Raw genomic sequence first — 16,336 nt, 5'->3', positions numbered from 1 at the left:
ATACGTAAGTGTCATGTCCTCCACAGCAATCGTAGATTTGTTCTGTGTGGAACACATGTAAAAGCAATGAACATGGATGAGTCTGCAAATGGAAGCTTGTCTGTAGAATTTCGACATTTGGTAAGCTTGACTGCTCTTTTCCTGTTGTATACTTCTGGTAAAGAAATAAAGGATTCTTTGGAAACTATGGATGGGGAACTCTGTTACTGTCAAGCCTACACTCATTTCCTTTCTGTTTATATAGAAAGTTTACTCCTAGAACCTCTTTATGCCATTCCATACTTCATCCATTTGATAAAATAAGACTAAATATTTTCACAGAAATGACAAAGTAAATTCTAGTTAACGCCAGAGAAGGGAAAGACTAATCATGCTGAGTTACACAGCTTTTCAGAAACTGAGTTTGGTTAAAAAAAAACAAAACCAAAACACCAAACCCAAAACAACAACAAAAAACAACCCCCCCCCAAAAAAAAAAAAAAAACTGAAAAAACCTTAAACCCAAACCAAAAAACCCAACACACAAAACAAACAAACAAGAAACCCAAACCACACCACCCCTGTCTAGGGGAAATAGAATTGAATGCTTTATATCTAGTGGAAATTAATGCCCATTACAACTGTCTTTTGAGAGACTACAGTAGTGCTTCTGTAACTTTTCTAGTCCTACTTTCTGACTGATATTTCTGGGGCTTAACCACAGCGCCTCAGAGCAGTTTTGCAAAAAGAGATTGAGATGGATGGTCTTCAGTGCTTTTTTGTATTAAACACTTCACAAGCATCTTAATTAATGCTTTGTTACATTGACTTAGTTTCTGTAAAAAATCTTGAAAAATGTCACTGAATAGATTTTTCGAGGTATAGTGTCAGAGCCTTCATTACAGTGTGTTTGTATATTGCAAATAAAACCTCCTTATAAGAGTATTCTGGTTACAAGTGAATTTCTTTATATGTACTTTTCTCTGTAATTTCTCTGACACATAAATATTTTTGTATTTTATACAGCAACCCAAAGAAATGAAAACAAGCTCTGGAAGCAAAGGAAATGAGGTTTGTGTATTTATTTTGCATGTTGGTTTTGACTACTCTCACAAGTGTTTCAGATATGGTTTTATTTAAATCAAAGAGTTGTTAGATTTTGAAATATAGTCTATTCTTACAATAACTACAGGACCCAATTATCATATACTAAAATAAATATAATGAGAACGGTTCAGAACAACTCATAGAAATTTCAATTTTGTGCCTTAAATCTGTATATTTAAAGAGTTACAAAAGAAGGTAATAAGTAATAATCCAAATGTATGCATTCCTCTCTAAGGTCACCTTTTTGGTCCTTCACATTTTGAGAGAAACCCAAGCTTTTAAAGTTTTTTGTTGAAATAATTTTTCCTATAGGTAACGGTTCTTTAAACATATGCTCCGTTGGCCAAGTTCACAGCTAAAGTAAGGGTGTGATTATTTTTGCATCAAAGGAGTTTGCTTGCCTCAGCCAGGACCAAAAGAGTGCTTACTTTACCAGCACTTGTCCCAGCCCGGTTGTAGGTTCCCCTCTCGTGGTGACTCCGTATATAGCACGTCAGCCCTAACGAAAGGTACCACAAGTGGTTGCTCACTAGCAGAAGAGCTTAAAATCTCTACATCCTTGCCTTGTGGAGAACAGAAGCCAAAAATATTAACTAAAATAATTAATATCGGCACTAAGCCCAGCCCAGGACACCGTGCCCCTGCATTCACCTGTAGCACAGAGCCCTCCTTCCATTTGTGCTGCTCTCCAGCATCCCTCACATACAGATCCTCTGCTTCTTCCCCAGCCCAGCTTCTCACCCCTTCCCCTTCCTCACCCCCTGCACAGCTCTATCCTACCTCCTTCTTTTCAGCTCTGGTTTCTTACAAACTTTGATTCCCCTGAGTGCCCCAGATGTCACAGGCAAAGGCAGAATCTCAGGCAAGAAAATTACTGCCTTCACCCATTCACCTTCTGCATCTCTGGCAGGGGAAAAGGCAGGGTGTCCTCACCCAGCCACTGGAGGCAGTAGGCAGGAATAGGAAAGGCAGGAATTCACACGAACTCCGGGGTGGCCATAAATTTGGCACAGCTATTTAACAGCAAATAGCTGCAGATACATCTGTGACTGCAGCACGAGTCAGAAGCTTGCAGCCAATCAGTCAGTCTCTGCCAGTGCTACCAGAACAATTACTGTCTCCCAAGGTAATTAAAGTCATAAGATGCTTCTATGAACGCCACCTATAAAGCTAAATAAGCCTTTACTGGTTTAATGCATTTCCACATCAGTGTAACTGAGGGTAAAGTTGAATTGGCAAGTTAAACAAACAAACAAACAACAACAAAAAAATCACTCATATTAAAGCCCAAATAGCTGCAGTTACACAAGCACAATAGTTACTTCAAGTAGTCATTAAGCACAAAGCAAAGGTGTGACCAGCATGGAGAATTTCACCAAAACCTAAAGCAGATGATACCTGTGCCCATTTCACCCAGTGTTTCTGAACGGAGTAACTCACAACCAGATGAGCAAGACTGAAACTCAAGGTTTGCCTCCTAGTTCCTTTACAACTTACAAAGTCATTTACCTCAAGACAAGTAAAGGCAAAAATATAGGCTAAAAATGCTGGTGCTCTACTTTTGGTAGCATTTTCCTCCCACTTTCACACACTCTGTGTGCCTTTAAAACTGTATAAAGCATAGGGCTGTGGAGAATTAGGACAGCTGAGCTGTGACCTGGTTGACTGCTGATTTCCTCAAACAGAACTTCTCCTTGGTTCAGTCAGTCTGTGGAGCGTTTATTACATGAACGTGGTTGGCCTGTACATGAACAGGCTTTGTTTACTAACAGCAACTATAACAATTTTAAGACTTTATTATAGGGTGTACTAGAAGTGTAGTTAAATATAACTTACCTCATTAAAGAATTAAAAAAAAAAAAAAAGTGGAAGTTCTCTAATTTAGATTTGTCCTTTCGTGTAGATTTACCTTTTTGCACAGATGATTTTTCCAGGAGAAAAAAAATCGAGTTTCTGCAAAATTGTAATAGGGTCGGGAGGAGGTGTAGGGGAAGAAGGGGAGTTTCACCAAGCCTTTTCAACTTTGTGTCAGCAGGACAGGTTGAGCTGGATTGATTCTACCTGTACTAAAACATTTGAGCTCATTGAGATGGATGAGTATTCCATGTAAAAGCCTTCAGCCCTAAGCTGGATTTTCCCCTCTACAAGGCAGATTCATTATTCAGATGCCTGAGGATCTCCTGTGGTCTCAATCCCTCATTTATTCAGCATCTTTTGTTGCAGTGGCCTGCACATGTCCTGGAGGAGATGCTCAATGGGAAAGATAAGGCCACAAGGCACTCTGTCAAGGAATAGTTCTATTTTGCATTGACTGAAAGCAGAGTATTTCAGTAAATGGAAGCATTTTGATTTGCAATTTCTTTTTTTTTTTTTTTTTTTAAAGAAAACTCTGACGAAAAAAATCCACATGATGGGTAGGGAAAGAACAACAACAAAGAAAACAGGAAAAGGACAAAAATAGTTTTATAATTTGAGTTCTGGGAATGGAAATATATTTCGAAAGATCTGTTTCCTAAGGGGCAGAGATTTGGATCTTTACAGAGCTATGCTGGTTTGTGATCAAAACAAACGCTCATACTACAAACTTTAATCAACAGCGACACAGGGGTTTTTTTCCCATCCAAGGAAAGCTTGGGTTTTTAATACCAGATTTACTTAGGATTAATGATTTAGACCTCTACTCCTTCAACTAGTATCATCTAAGTACACACAACAAACCTCTGTTCCCGGATGAGGGCCTACTTGTCATTAAAGATGTGGCTTTTTGTTTTGTTTCTAGTTTGTTTCTCCTTGAAGTTTAATATCTCTCTTTAAAGTAGAATTGTTAATCAGTAAAGAACCTTTAGGAAAAGGAAAGCTGGAGACAATCTCTGTCAGATACAGAAAATTATCTGTTATCTTTTTGCATGTAAATCTGCAGTTAAAAATACCATTTTAGAAAAAGTTAAAAGTTTAAAGGTATTGCTCTAACAATATTAAGGGAGTTTTTTTTAGATTCTTTAGGAAAAAACTCTCAGACTTCTGGACTAATTTAATGTCAGAATTTAACAAAAACTATTTCCTTCACTTCCTTCTTTTCCTGTTCTACTGACATCTTTGATACGTGTTTTCTTTCCAAGTGTAAGCTCAGCAGCTGGGCCACTAAAACAGTGTTAAAAGCCAACTGTGTACTCACAGTTCTATAACCTCCTTATTCCCTCAGGGCTCTCACATGGTGACCGAGGAACTGCACTCCATCAGCTTTGAAACACAGGTCTGCCTGTATGGATTGACTATAAATTTGGAAGTGAGTATTCTAGACAGATTTTCTGGGTCAAGAGTAAAAGGCACTTTCCAGCAGTTTGTAGAAGAACAACCATGCTGGGCCAGACCACAGGTCTGTCTATCCTAGATGTATCTCCAGAGGTAACCACAAGCAGATGCGAGACTTCCAGAACTTCTGGAAAAGAAGTGCAAGCTTTGGGAAGGAAGAGGGGGCTTAAAAAAACCCCAAAGCATAACACAGCATTAACACTTTCCTCAGCAGCATTTACATATTGCATTCATTCTTTCCCCCAGACCAGCTCTTTGCCTGTGGTGATGATTTCCAACGTCAGCCAACTGCCCAACGCGTGGGCTTCTATTATTTGGTACAACCTGTCAACCAATGATCCTCAGGTAGGTCTTCAGTATTCAAGTACTGACTTTCTACATTTTCACATTTCTATTATTTGGTTACCAAGTACATTAACTATAAAAAACATGTATTTTCCTCAAACTGGCCTTATTTTCTTCATATACACTGTTATCAACACTATACTTTAATGTTGTTCTCTTTATCTTTTGTTCTCTGCCTGGATATAAAACTAAACACGGCCTTAGCTTTCCTTTTTGTATGCTAGAGTAGTTCTTAAACTAAGGAAAGGTGACAGCCCATCTCCACATCTTCTCTAGTTTGAATCTCTCTCTTTTGGGCGCAGATGATCAAAACTAGACCTGTTACAAAATAATTCCACTAATACAATTCAAAACCATCAAAGTAATCATATGGATGGGTCTGTAATGTACTTAAGTGCTGTTTTCCCTCACACATTTAATAGGGGTTTGTAATTTCTGCGGAGAAGATTATAAATGTTGAGTAGCAACTTCCAGTGGCTGTAACCCTGAGCAAAAGCAGAATCATTCTTTCTTTCTCAGTCTCCATCTGTTTCAGCACATACTTTAAATTCAGTCACTGTACTTGCAGATTGTAGAATAGTGCTGTCAATAACTCTCAGGCTTTCAGGTGGGGATTAGTGGCAGTCACACAGATGTTTTGGAGGAGGAAAAGGGTCAGACAGTTTACCGTGGAGAGGGCCTAAGAATGATGGCAGGCTGGATTGCATTATCACTCTGCAATACTGCAGAGACTTTTTGCACAGTCTTCAGAATGTTCATTATGTGCACAGTCCAGAAACCAAATGAAAAATTAAGATAAGCCAAATGATTCAATAACATATCTCTGTATCAGTATGTAACGGTTTAAGGTTTTCATGTACCAAACACCAAAATACAGTGAGAACTTCTACATTTTTTGACAGAACTTAAGAATATTTTCATTGCCTTTACACATGACACTACCAGAAGCATAGCAAGTATTTTATCATCAAAGATGCACACAAGGACTCTCGCCCTACACCTCTGCTCGGGCACCTGAGTGGACTTTGCTGGTGGGAGGGCCTTTACATATTTGTCTCAATGTTTCCCATACGGACAAAATTCACTTTCAGCACTTCCAGATTCTGTTCAAGTATCTGCAGCCTCCTTTTACAGCCTGCAATGTATATCATGGTTGTTAACTGCCTAAACAAAACACTAATTCTGTTGCAGAATTTGTCTTTCTTCAACAACCCCCCTACTGCCACTTTAAGCCAGCTCTTAGAAGTACTGAGCTGGCAATTTTCATCCTATGTCGGTCGTGGACTCAATTCTGAACAGCTCAACATGCTGGCAGAGAAACTAATGGGTAAGTGTGTGTAAATACACAGCTTATATATTCTTTTTGGCTCTTATATTTGATAGTTACAGATAATGACTAAGCCCTTGTCATGGTTTAACCCCAGCTGGTAACTAAGCCCCACACAGCCACTCACCCACCCAGAGTGGGATGGGGAGAGAATTAGAAGAGTGAGAAAACTCAAGGGTCAAGGTAAAACAGTTTAACAGGTAAAGCAAAAGCCACATGTGAATGCAAGGCAAAATAAGGAATTAATTCACTACTTCCCATCAGCAGGCAGGTGTTCAGTCTGGAAATCAGGGCTGGATCCATCTCACATTAACAGTTACTTGGGAAGACAGATGCCATCACCCCAAACATCCCCTCCTTTCTCCTTCCCCCCTAGTGTACTTGCTAAGCATGTCACCATATGCTGCAGAACATTCTTTTAGACCAGTTAGGATCAGCTGTCCCAGCTGTGTTCTCTCCCCACTTCTTGGCACTCCCAGCTTTTTCACTGGTGGGGTGAGAAGCAGAACAGGCCTTGGTTCTGTGTAAGCACTGCTCAGCAAGCACTAAAACATCCCTGTATAATTAACACTGTTTCCAGCACAAATCCAAAACACACTAGCTTACTGTGAAGAAAATGAACTCTACCCCAGCCAAAACTAGCATGGCATGACCTCCAGTTCCAGAGCTGATGTCAAAAATGTCACAGTGACATTTTTTTTCTTCAAAGAAAAGCAGGCGTCAGTTTATTCTTATCACAAAGTAATTCAACTTTTGAACTTCCAGGCTGTAAAGAGGGCATCAAAATCACACTGAATTGTGATGTTATTTTGCTTCCTGACCACGTAATTATCTCTTGCATCTGAAATCAAAAGGAAGTATATTTTTGCTTGCTTATGAGATTTGGTCTGGGTTTTGTTTCATTTTAAGTATGTGGCCTTGTGGGTCTGTTTACTTCTGTGACCTATCCTTCACGGGTATCAGCACAGCAAACCTGTAACCTCAGCAAGATGAACAATTGAATACCCTGATCCAACTGTCACCCAGAAGGAAGAAGCCTGAGGGAAAGCTGAGAAATAACATCCAGGCTAAAAACTGAAAATGAGCATGTAGTGTTGCAGGCATCAAGTCCCAAAGCACTTTAGGCAAATATTCCTTAAACTACTATTATCAGCTGCTTCAAAAGGATGCAGAAAAACTGATCTACAGGCCCTTAACATGCCCTTCTCCAAGTCCTGATGTACAGTACTTCCCACACACCGCACTCAACTACGCAGATATCGAGTTATACCTCTTTCAAAACTTCAGGAAGAATACATGCACAATTTGTCCTTGTTCTCATTTTTTTTCTTTCAGGACAACAAGTCAGTTACAGTGATTATCAACTATCCTGGGCAAAGTTCTGCAAGGTATAGTTCCAAAAGTAAAACTGGTCTCTTATTTCTCTTAACACTCACAGGCGTGCCTAACTCTATCCCATGCACATATTAAAAATCAGTTGGTTTTATGTCAGGCTGACAGAGAGATGTTACTCAAAACCATAGCTCAAATTGTCATTCTCACTTGAACAAACCAGCTTATTCTTGAGAAACTGAGATAGCTATGTCACACAGATGTTGGGTAACAACACTCTCACAACTCTCTTCTTGTGTGTGTTGGTTTTGTTTGTGTTTTGTGGTTGTTTTTTAACCATTAGGAACATCTGCCCGGAAAGTCTTTTACCTTTTGGGTTTGGCTTGAAGCCATCTTGGACTTAATTAAAAAGCACATTCTTCCTCTTTGGATTGATGGGTGAGCAACAAAGAAACTGCTGTATATTTACTGATCTCTTTCCACTTTGTCCTTTACTAATCACAGCTTTAGCTGTGCAGAAGAGAGTCTGCAATGAGTTTAACACTTCTGTCTCCCTTCTCCTATTTATACCTTCTGGCAAGTTTTGTCAAAAAGGAACAACACTGAATCTCTTAGAAACACAGGTTTAAATCTATTCTTCAGTTCTTTCTATGCAGTCAAGTACTGTGAATAAATTTCATCAGGTTTCACAGTACTTTGAGCTGAATGACATTCTCCACATGTAAATCACATGAAGCTTTGGTCATAGTCTCAAGGCCTTATAAAGCTTTTATAATCAGGTTTTGTACAGCTGTATAAAGTCTGGCCAGATCAAGGCTGGGCAACCTAGTCTAGTGAAAGGTGTCCCTGTCCACAGCATAGGGGTTGGAACTACAAGACCTTTGAAGTCCCTTCCAACCTCAGCCCTTCTATAATTCTATGCATTGCACAGATCAAAGTCTGCATTTTTTTCCCAGAAGTAAACCCATGATTTCCTGTTACACTTCAGGTACATTATGGGATTTGTAAGCAAAGAGAAGGAACGAATTCTGCTCAAAGACAAGACACCGGGAACATTTTTATTAAGGTTTAGTGAGAGCAATCTGGGTGGAATTACCTTTACTTGGGTGGATCAACTAGAAAATGGTAAGTATAATTAAGAAAAAGGGAAAAAAACCCAAACAAAACCAAAAACCCAACCTGTAATACAGGAATTAAATTTTTTTCTGGTTTGAAAGTAAAATTCACAAGTATTATGTCTAAGTATGGTTTTGGGCACGATAAAAGCATCATATTTTCCTCAAACACAAACGAAAACTCTGACAGTCTACCCCTCAGTTCTTTATATTAATTAAGCTCTTTACTGCAGGCTTTTAATTTGTTCCCACACGTGCAGAAATTATATATTGGAACACACTGACATTGGTAAGAGCAGGTAAAACCCATGCAAGTGTAAACTTCAAAGGAAAGGCAAGAATGTGTTCCAACTGCAGATGTTGATCTACTGATTATCAGCGGTTATGGTGCCTTTGTGTTTTCACAGGAGACGTAACATTTCATTCAGTGGAGCCCTACAACAAAGGTCGCTTATCCGCCCTGCCTTTTGCTGACATACTGCGCGATTACAAAGTTATTATGGCAGACAACGTTCCTGAAAACCCCCTGAAGTATCTGTACCCAGATATTCCCAAAGATAAGGCCTTTGGCAAACACTACAGCTGTCAGCCAAATGAAGGTTGGGCTCCCCTTCTCTATTTACCCCTTTCCGTAACGCAGCTGCAAAGTCGAGAGGCAATTTGAGGAATGTGGGGAGAAGAGGAAGAAAACAAATTAAGATGCATCATTTAACAGTCACTTCAAGAAAACTGTTTTAACATGTGCCTGTCATTTAGACAGCTTCATTTTGCAAATATATCCCTGGTCTTAGAGGTCACAGTAGAGGTGATGACAACAATATTTAAAAGAAGCTAAAAAACAGATCTTAGGGTAGATAAAGACAAAAAAAGGTGTGGGGTTTTTTTTCTGATGCATTACAAAATTCATTGCTCAGGTGTTCAAAGGAGAGGAAACTGAAAAGTCATTCTGCATACTGTCTTCACAGTTGTGTTAAACTTTAGCATGCTGCCTCTTTATTTCAAGAAAATTCAGTATTTTCCAAACAGCTTGGAAGACCAACTTTAGTCCATTTCATTCAGCAGAACTAGACAACAAATGCCACTTATTTGCACTGCCTTTTGCATAAGTATTGCACAATTATAAAGTTATTTTGGCAGACAATGTTCCTGAAAACCCCTGGCAATTGCACTGAATTACGCAAAAAGGCTAGAAAAGAATGCTTCAAATACATTCAGGCCCACGCTCTTTCTTTGTCTAAGTCAGATAATTTTTAGATCAAACTCATTATCTCTCAAAAAAAGCCCTCAAACCCATAATTTTTTAATTGATAGTACCTATTCATCCGGACTTTCAATATCAAAGGTTACAATTCCCTTTGAGCTCAAATTCCTACACAACTCAAAAAATATTTAGAGGCTACAATTTCCCCCCCCCCCCCTTTCATTTTAATTCAGTGGACTTTGCCTAATGCTCCGATCCACTAAAATTTTACATTTATGCTTAAGTTCATGCAAAAGACATTGCTGAAGCTGTATCTGTAGAGACAGAGCTCCACACAAGCATTTGCAGAACCGAAATCTAGAGGCTCAGAGTAACGAGCTTACAGAGTTATTGTATATTTGCTTTTGAAGGCCTAACGAGATCTTTTATCAGTTGCGGTATCATATTCTGAGATGGTGATTCATATCAAGGTAGCACAGACAATTATGTGACTAAGACCCAAAGTCAAGGACTTTGGTCCTTTGGCCCCTCACTTTTATGGCTGTTTACTTATGCAGAAGCAGGGACTTTTCAATTTATTATGCTCTACAGTCCTTAAGGCAAATAATCTATTTCAAATAAATAATAAAATTACTAGATAATATTTAATTTCTCTTACATTTATTTTAGTCTCAAAGCCCTCAGATGGAGGAGTCAAAGGTTATGTTCCTTCTGTATTTATCCCAGTCTCCAAAATGTAAGTATCCTTACAGATGTATTATACTTCAACTGCTAGAATTTTCCCTGCCTCCCTTTCCCTAACTATTTGAAATTAGTTTGGCATAGAACTACATAGTGTGTTTTTATTTGGCCAGGGACTGCTAAACACAAGAAAGGGAGATAAAGAACTTCACCTGTACAGTGCTTTTCCCATTTATGTGGCAAAACATTTGTAAAATTTGAATGCAATGATCTATTTATCTTTCACTGTCTCCTTTTTCTCTCCAGCAACTGATACTAGGGACAAGGGGAAAAAGGATAAACCTGACTCTATCTCCTACATTTTTAAGTGTATAGCAGTGTTGGCATGTGCTTGCAGGGCCACCAGCAAGCTCAAGTACAGGCCTAACTAACTTAAAAAACATTGACCACACTCCACTGATATGCATGAAGGTAGAGGGATTACTTATCTAAAATTGTTTTTTTTTATATATTTTGTTTTTGCTTGTCTTTTTTTTTTTTTTTTGTTAGCTTAAATGATCCTACAGAACCACACTCTCCATCAGATCTTCTTCCAATGTCTCCAAGCGTTTATGCTGTGCTGAGAGAACACCTGAGTCCCACAGCCATCGAAACTGCCGTGAGTTGTAAACTTTTCCACCCCTAAGTTAATACTAAGCGAACAGGATACGCAGAGCAGAGGTGCTGGTTACAAAAATGCTGCTTGTACAAGGATAAATGAATCACAGCTCTTTCATCACTTGCTGTGTTACTCTGAAACAATGGTGCAGATGTTTCCTACTCTCAACAGCACAGACCTTGGAAGCCTGTGCTGCCTGGAACTGCCTGACACACTGGCCAATGAACCTTAAATGCCATAACACAAAGATCCCAGAGTTCTTGCACGAACAAAGGCTTTGCACTAGCAAACACATGACAGTTGTATTAATTCCGTAGATAGCAAAAAGGCCTGGGCTTGCTCAGGGGAGCTGCACAAGGAACATAACAATTTTCAATTCAGCAAACTTGCCTAAGTTTTCCAGGCCGCGTGTTTTTAAATGGGGTACCAAGGTGCAAAATTAAAAGCAAATAAAACTAATATTAACTAAGTATATAGAAAGATTGGGAAAACACTATATGAACATCATCTTAAAAAAAATTTCCTCCTTTACTTACTGACTAGAAATTTTGTTCTGAATCATCATTGCTTAGAGTTCTTAGAATTCTGATAGTTACCTAGCTGGGGATTTGCCCAACAGACTTCTCTCAGGAAATGCAGCAGTGGTTTAGGTTTTAGCAGCTTTAAAAGAAAATTTCCTTTTTTAATACTGGCTTTTAGTTTTCTGAATGCTCAATGATTTATGATCTTAAAATACAGTTACGTATTTAAAAGCCTGCCAACTCCCCATCATATGCACCTCTGTAAAACACTCCTCACCCATAAACAGAACAAAACTTAACCAGAATCATGATTGGTGATGGTTGGAAGCCCAGTTAAGCTTTATATACAAAGACATAATTTCTTTAATATACATCAAGTTGATGATCTGTTCAGGAGCAAAATGTCTTCTTTTTCTTCTTCACTTTTTTCTCTGATAGCACTTGTGACAAACTAGTTCTTCAGCTGAAAATGAAATAACCAGCCTGAATTAAAATTCTGGGTTCTAACCTACTACATAAAATCCACGACATGTCCCCACTCATTTCTGCGTTGGCGTATACATATGAAAACAGTTCTGACCTTCTAAAACTGCACTTGTGAACTACATACAACTCTGCATTTCCCAAAGTTTTGGCAGTGTAACATATTCGGCTTCACTTTCGTTTAACATCAGCCTCCAAACATGTTTGGTTTCTTCTAGCACGGTCAACTGCAAAACAGTTTCGTTCAGAGCTTTAAAACAACGACCATTGCCGTCTTTTAGGGTCTTCACCGAACAAAAAGAACATGTTTGGTGGCAAATGGGAGAGTTAAATATAATCATGTTGTGGTTTTTAAAAGTACTAAGACAACTGGTTCAATACTGCTAGATAGTAGGTGATATTTCTGTAGGATCTTAGTAGAAAAGTTTTCAAATCCTGACAGAAAGTACATGAAAAAAATATTTTTATAAGATTTTTAAAGAATTCCTTGCTTTTTCCATTCTATTTACTTAGCTAAATGGAAACAAAGAAAATATGGAGGATTTTTCTTTATCACTTCAAATTCACACAACAATCTACCCTGGTGAAGAGCTGGCTAAGTACAGCAAGCAGACAATCTGCATTATTAAAGTAACACTTTTTCTCCCACGCCAATAAAAAAAACCCACTGTGTGAGATACAGAAAACAAAAGTGAAATCTGCAGCAGGACAAAATATCTTACAACTCAGTTGCAACTTTTTCCCATGCAGTCTTTTCTAATGAGCGTTCCTATATTCTGTGAAGAACCAGGAACAGGATCCTCAGATCCTTGTCAGTCTGTATTGCATTGTCAAAGTGACACTGTAGTTACCTTGAGCCAGAGACAGTTTTATCTGCAGTTACTTTTGAATGAACAGCTGCAAGTGCCATGAGATTAATCTTTTCCTTCTTTTTTTTCTAGCTGAGTTCTCCTTACTCAACTGACTGAAGTTCATATGCTGGAAAAAATAGTAATCGTGTGAACACTGGATGGGTTAAAGATGCCTTAATTTTTTTACAATCATCTTTGTACATCAACTTTTCCTGGAAACCATTATGTTATTCTTAGGCCTCTTTCTGTTATCAATCAACATGTAAATAAGGAATTTTCTCCCTAGGGATTCAAATAGCTTTCTGCAAGCCAGATTTGCTGTTCTCAGTGATAAAAGGCCAAATCCTTCCTCGTTAGGAAGTCATTTGACTGCAGTGAGGTCCCAGCAGAGATAAATTTTACTTGCAGAATTAACTAACATTCATAGAATTGCTGTAAATATGAGGACAGAACAAAATGTTCTGCTTCTGAAAACAGCACATAGAGATAAGTGAAGACATTAATGTGTTTGGAGAAATTAGGACTTATTATGTTAAATAGTTTCTGTTTAATCATAATCTTGCACGCCACTGGTTTAGATTCTATTTCAAAGCAAAGCTTCTCATTCCCCTGAGTTCAAGTGTCCCAGAGGTGTTTGGGACATTTTTTTATTAAAAGAAGAAGTACCTTCAGCATAGATTTTTATCTGACACTACAGCAGAAGTTGTGGAAGACAGGTAAGCATGGCAGGGAGGAGAAGGGAGTTGCAGAAAGGAAGCAGATGCAAAATTTGTGGTGTCAAAAAGGCTGTCTCCATTTGGCCACTGGAAGACAGAGTTAGTGAAACTTTCCTCCTCACAAAGTAGCTGCAGGAGTAAATCTGTTTAGGCAAGGTGCACTCAGACAGTACAGCACGTACGATCAAAAAGCCTACAAATAAAAAAATCCTGATCAGATGCAGTTTGGATACTAACTGGAAAATGCCAACTGGGAAGCAGAGTTTTAAAAAACTGAAGAGCTGCAATTGCCAACCACTGGGAAAATTGCGCTGCATGGCAGATCATTACGTGTCAGTCAGAGGCTCATTTAATAAACAGAATAACTACCTTTTGTATAAATGGCCCTTTTAAAATACATTTGGTGTTTTTTTTTTTTCTTTCAGGCACTGGTTTAGTGCTGGGTTTGGATTGTTTGGTCTTGTTGTTTTCTGTTTTTTTGGTTTTTTCTCCTCTCAGTATTCTCCCTAAAATCTGTGTTAATAGAATAATAAAGAGGTAATTCCAAGGACAAATATGCCGGCTCAATCAAATTGAAGTCTTATCCACAGAATACATGGTTAATGCATGCAAAGTTCTTACAATACAAGCCCTTGAAAGTTTGCACCTTACTGTTTTCTTGAGTAGGTACAAATTACACATCTGAGATGAAAATGTAACCTCCTTGAATCAGTAAGACACGCATTTTACTTTCATTTCTCCTTTTTTCCCTCACTCCTTTCACCCGTACTACTTACGTTAGTTGAAAGCAAGTGAACGGAAACAGAGTAATGAGCTGTTTCTCTGATATGTGGGAATAGATTTCAAAAAAACAATCACATCTCTGTTCACTGACCTGAGTGATTTAAAGTGAGCTGCACATAAGTAATTTTTCTCTCAGAAAGCATCATGTATAAATAATTTTACAAAACAACAAGAGCAATTCTGTATATATTTTGGTAACATCTGTAACTTATATAACCAGCATGAATAAAAACAGATTTTGGCTTCAAGTTGCAAACCTGGACCTCTGTGGAATTTTTTTCAAGGCACAAAGAAACAGTCTTGCTGCCTTTTTGTTGATCTCAAGCCTGAACCACAAGCAGTAACACAGGCATCTAGAGCAGCAAACATAACTTCACCTCGCATCAGCTATTGCAAGCCTTTTCATTCTAACCTCTTCTCACAGTCTTAATACAAACTAAATGGGGGATGCCCTACATTTTTGACCTCATGAGAAGTACTGTAAAAAGGGACCAGACATGACATGTGAAGCAGCCTCCTCTCCCCTTCCTCCCTGCTCCCCAAGCAATGCAACCCTTGAAAACTCTCAAGTATTAACTTCAGCACGATATAACTGGCGTTACCGAGCAGCACTGTGGATCGGGTTTTCACATTATGGTTTCTACTATTGCTCTAAAACAGATTTTGCAAGGCGTAGGTTTAACATGTCATTGAAAGGCGTATGACTTTAAATCATTTCACTGCCTTAAAGTAACATTGTTACATTCTGTAAGGTGAATATACGTAACCCAAGCCTACTTCCATTGAAAAAAAGTGAGAATTTTGTCCTTATGCAACTACAAGTAAGAATAGAGTTCTCCATATAATGATGTGGAAGGGAGCAAACACACAAAGGGGTGCCTCAGACACCACCAGGAGAAACAAAACATCCACTTTTAAGTACGCTTACTAACTGTGCTTATGCTTCCGCCGTGTTTTGCAGCAGCAAATTAAAAAAAAAGAAAAAAACACGTGGCTGCCCTATTCTTTGTGTCTTGGTGCATCACTGTGACGATGCCTATTAAAAATTAGAAAAAAAAAAAAAGTGAAAACTGTCAGTTACCTCCTGCTACAGCTTTTATTTACAGTCCTGTTTATATATCCAGTGCTCCACAGCGTTTCATGCCACAAAGTTTACCAAACAGACCTTTTAATTCTTTGTTTCTTTCACGGAGTAACAACTGGAGTAACTACTCCATCTGAGGAAGGGGCGGGGACACAAAGGATACCGAAACAGATCCAAAGTACCCTGGAGACCCAAAGCCTGGATTTTATTATCCCGGTCTTCGCTGACACCTCACGAAGGGGTCAAAACCCGCCCAGACCGTGTGCGCCCAACGCGGCAGCAACAGAGCCGCTACTCCTGTTCGCTGTTCTATTCCTAGCGAACAGGACCTGCAAGAAAAGCGGGATGAAGGATGAAGGAGTGGGAAGGGGACGCTCAGCCGCCCGGAGCGGCGTTCTCAGTGCCCCGGGTGGCAGTGCGGGTCGCAGCGCACAGACCGACACCCGCGGCTGCGAGCATGCCCGCCCTCAGCCCCGTCTGCCTTTCCTTCCTCTCCCCCCCAGGGCGGCCCGTTTCGCTTTCGCTTTCCCCTTCCCCTCAGCCGGGGCCGCTCCAGCGGCTTTCCCAGAAATCACGTGGAGCGGCTGTTCTCGGGGGGGGCCCCCCCCTCCCGCCGCCGCGCCTGCGCCCTGCGAGCCCCGGGGCGTCCCGAGGCAGCCGGAGCCGGCACGGCGGGCACGGCCGGGCTGGGCTGGGCGCTGGGAAGGGCTCCGGGAGCCGGACCCGCAGGTGAGGGGAGCAGCCGGACCCGCAGGTGAGCGGGGCTGCCTTCGGGCCTCGGGGGGCGGCGCGGCGCGGTGAATGCCCGCTGCAGCTGGAGCACCTTCAGACTGCCCCCCAT

At 39.9% G+C, this 16,336-nt stretch overlaps 1 protein-coding gene across 1 annotated transcript in view; it reads left to right on the top strand.

Moving 5' to 3' along the window:
- STAT4 (signal transducer and activator of transcription 4) overlaps window positions 1–13,994 on the top strand; it is a 41,305-nt gene extending 27,311 nt beyond the window's left edge. Inside the window, exons 13-24 of the mRNA XM_027883755.1 lie at window positions 27–120; window positions 1,006–1,050; window positions 4,289–4,372; window positions 4,645–4,743; window positions 5,935–6,070; window positions 7,406–7,458; window positions 7,746–7,840; window positions 8,391–8,527; window positions 8,925–9,116; window positions 10,388–10,454; window positions 10,949–11,057; window positions 13,003–13,994. Coding sequence (XP_027739556.1) covers window positions 27–120; window positions 1,006–1,050; window positions 4,289–4,372; window positions 4,645–4,743; window positions 5,935–6,070; window positions 7,406–7,458; window positions 7,746–7,840; window positions 8,391–8,527; window positions 8,925–9,116; window positions 10,388–10,454; window positions 10,949–11,057; window positions 13,003–13,029 — 1,138 coding nt within the window. The 3' untranslated portion in view covers window positions 13,030–13,994. The remainder of the gene's footprint in view (window positions 1–26; window positions 121–1,005; window positions 1,051–4,288; window positions 4,373–4,644; window positions 4,744–5,934; window positions 6,071–7,405; window positions 7,459–7,745; window positions 7,841–8,390; window positions 8,528–8,924; window positions 9,117–10,387; window positions 10,455–10,948; window positions 11,058–13,002) is intronic.
- The last annotated feature ends 2,342 nt before the right edge of the window (window positions 13,995–16,336 follow it).

This window comes from Empidonax traillii, unplaced genomic scaffold (genome assembly GCF_003031625.1).
Source record: "Empidonax traillii isolate 1590-97213 ecotype Southwest subspecies unplaced genomic scaffold, ASM303162v1 scaffold134:size1062425, whole genome shotgun sequence".
Classification (NCBI taxonomy): Eukaryota; Metazoa; Chordata; class Aves; order Passeriformes; family Tyrannidae; genus Empidonax; species Empidonax traillii.
Note: the sequence above shows the minus strand (reverse complement) of the source record. Positions and strands in the feature narration are given on the sequence as shown.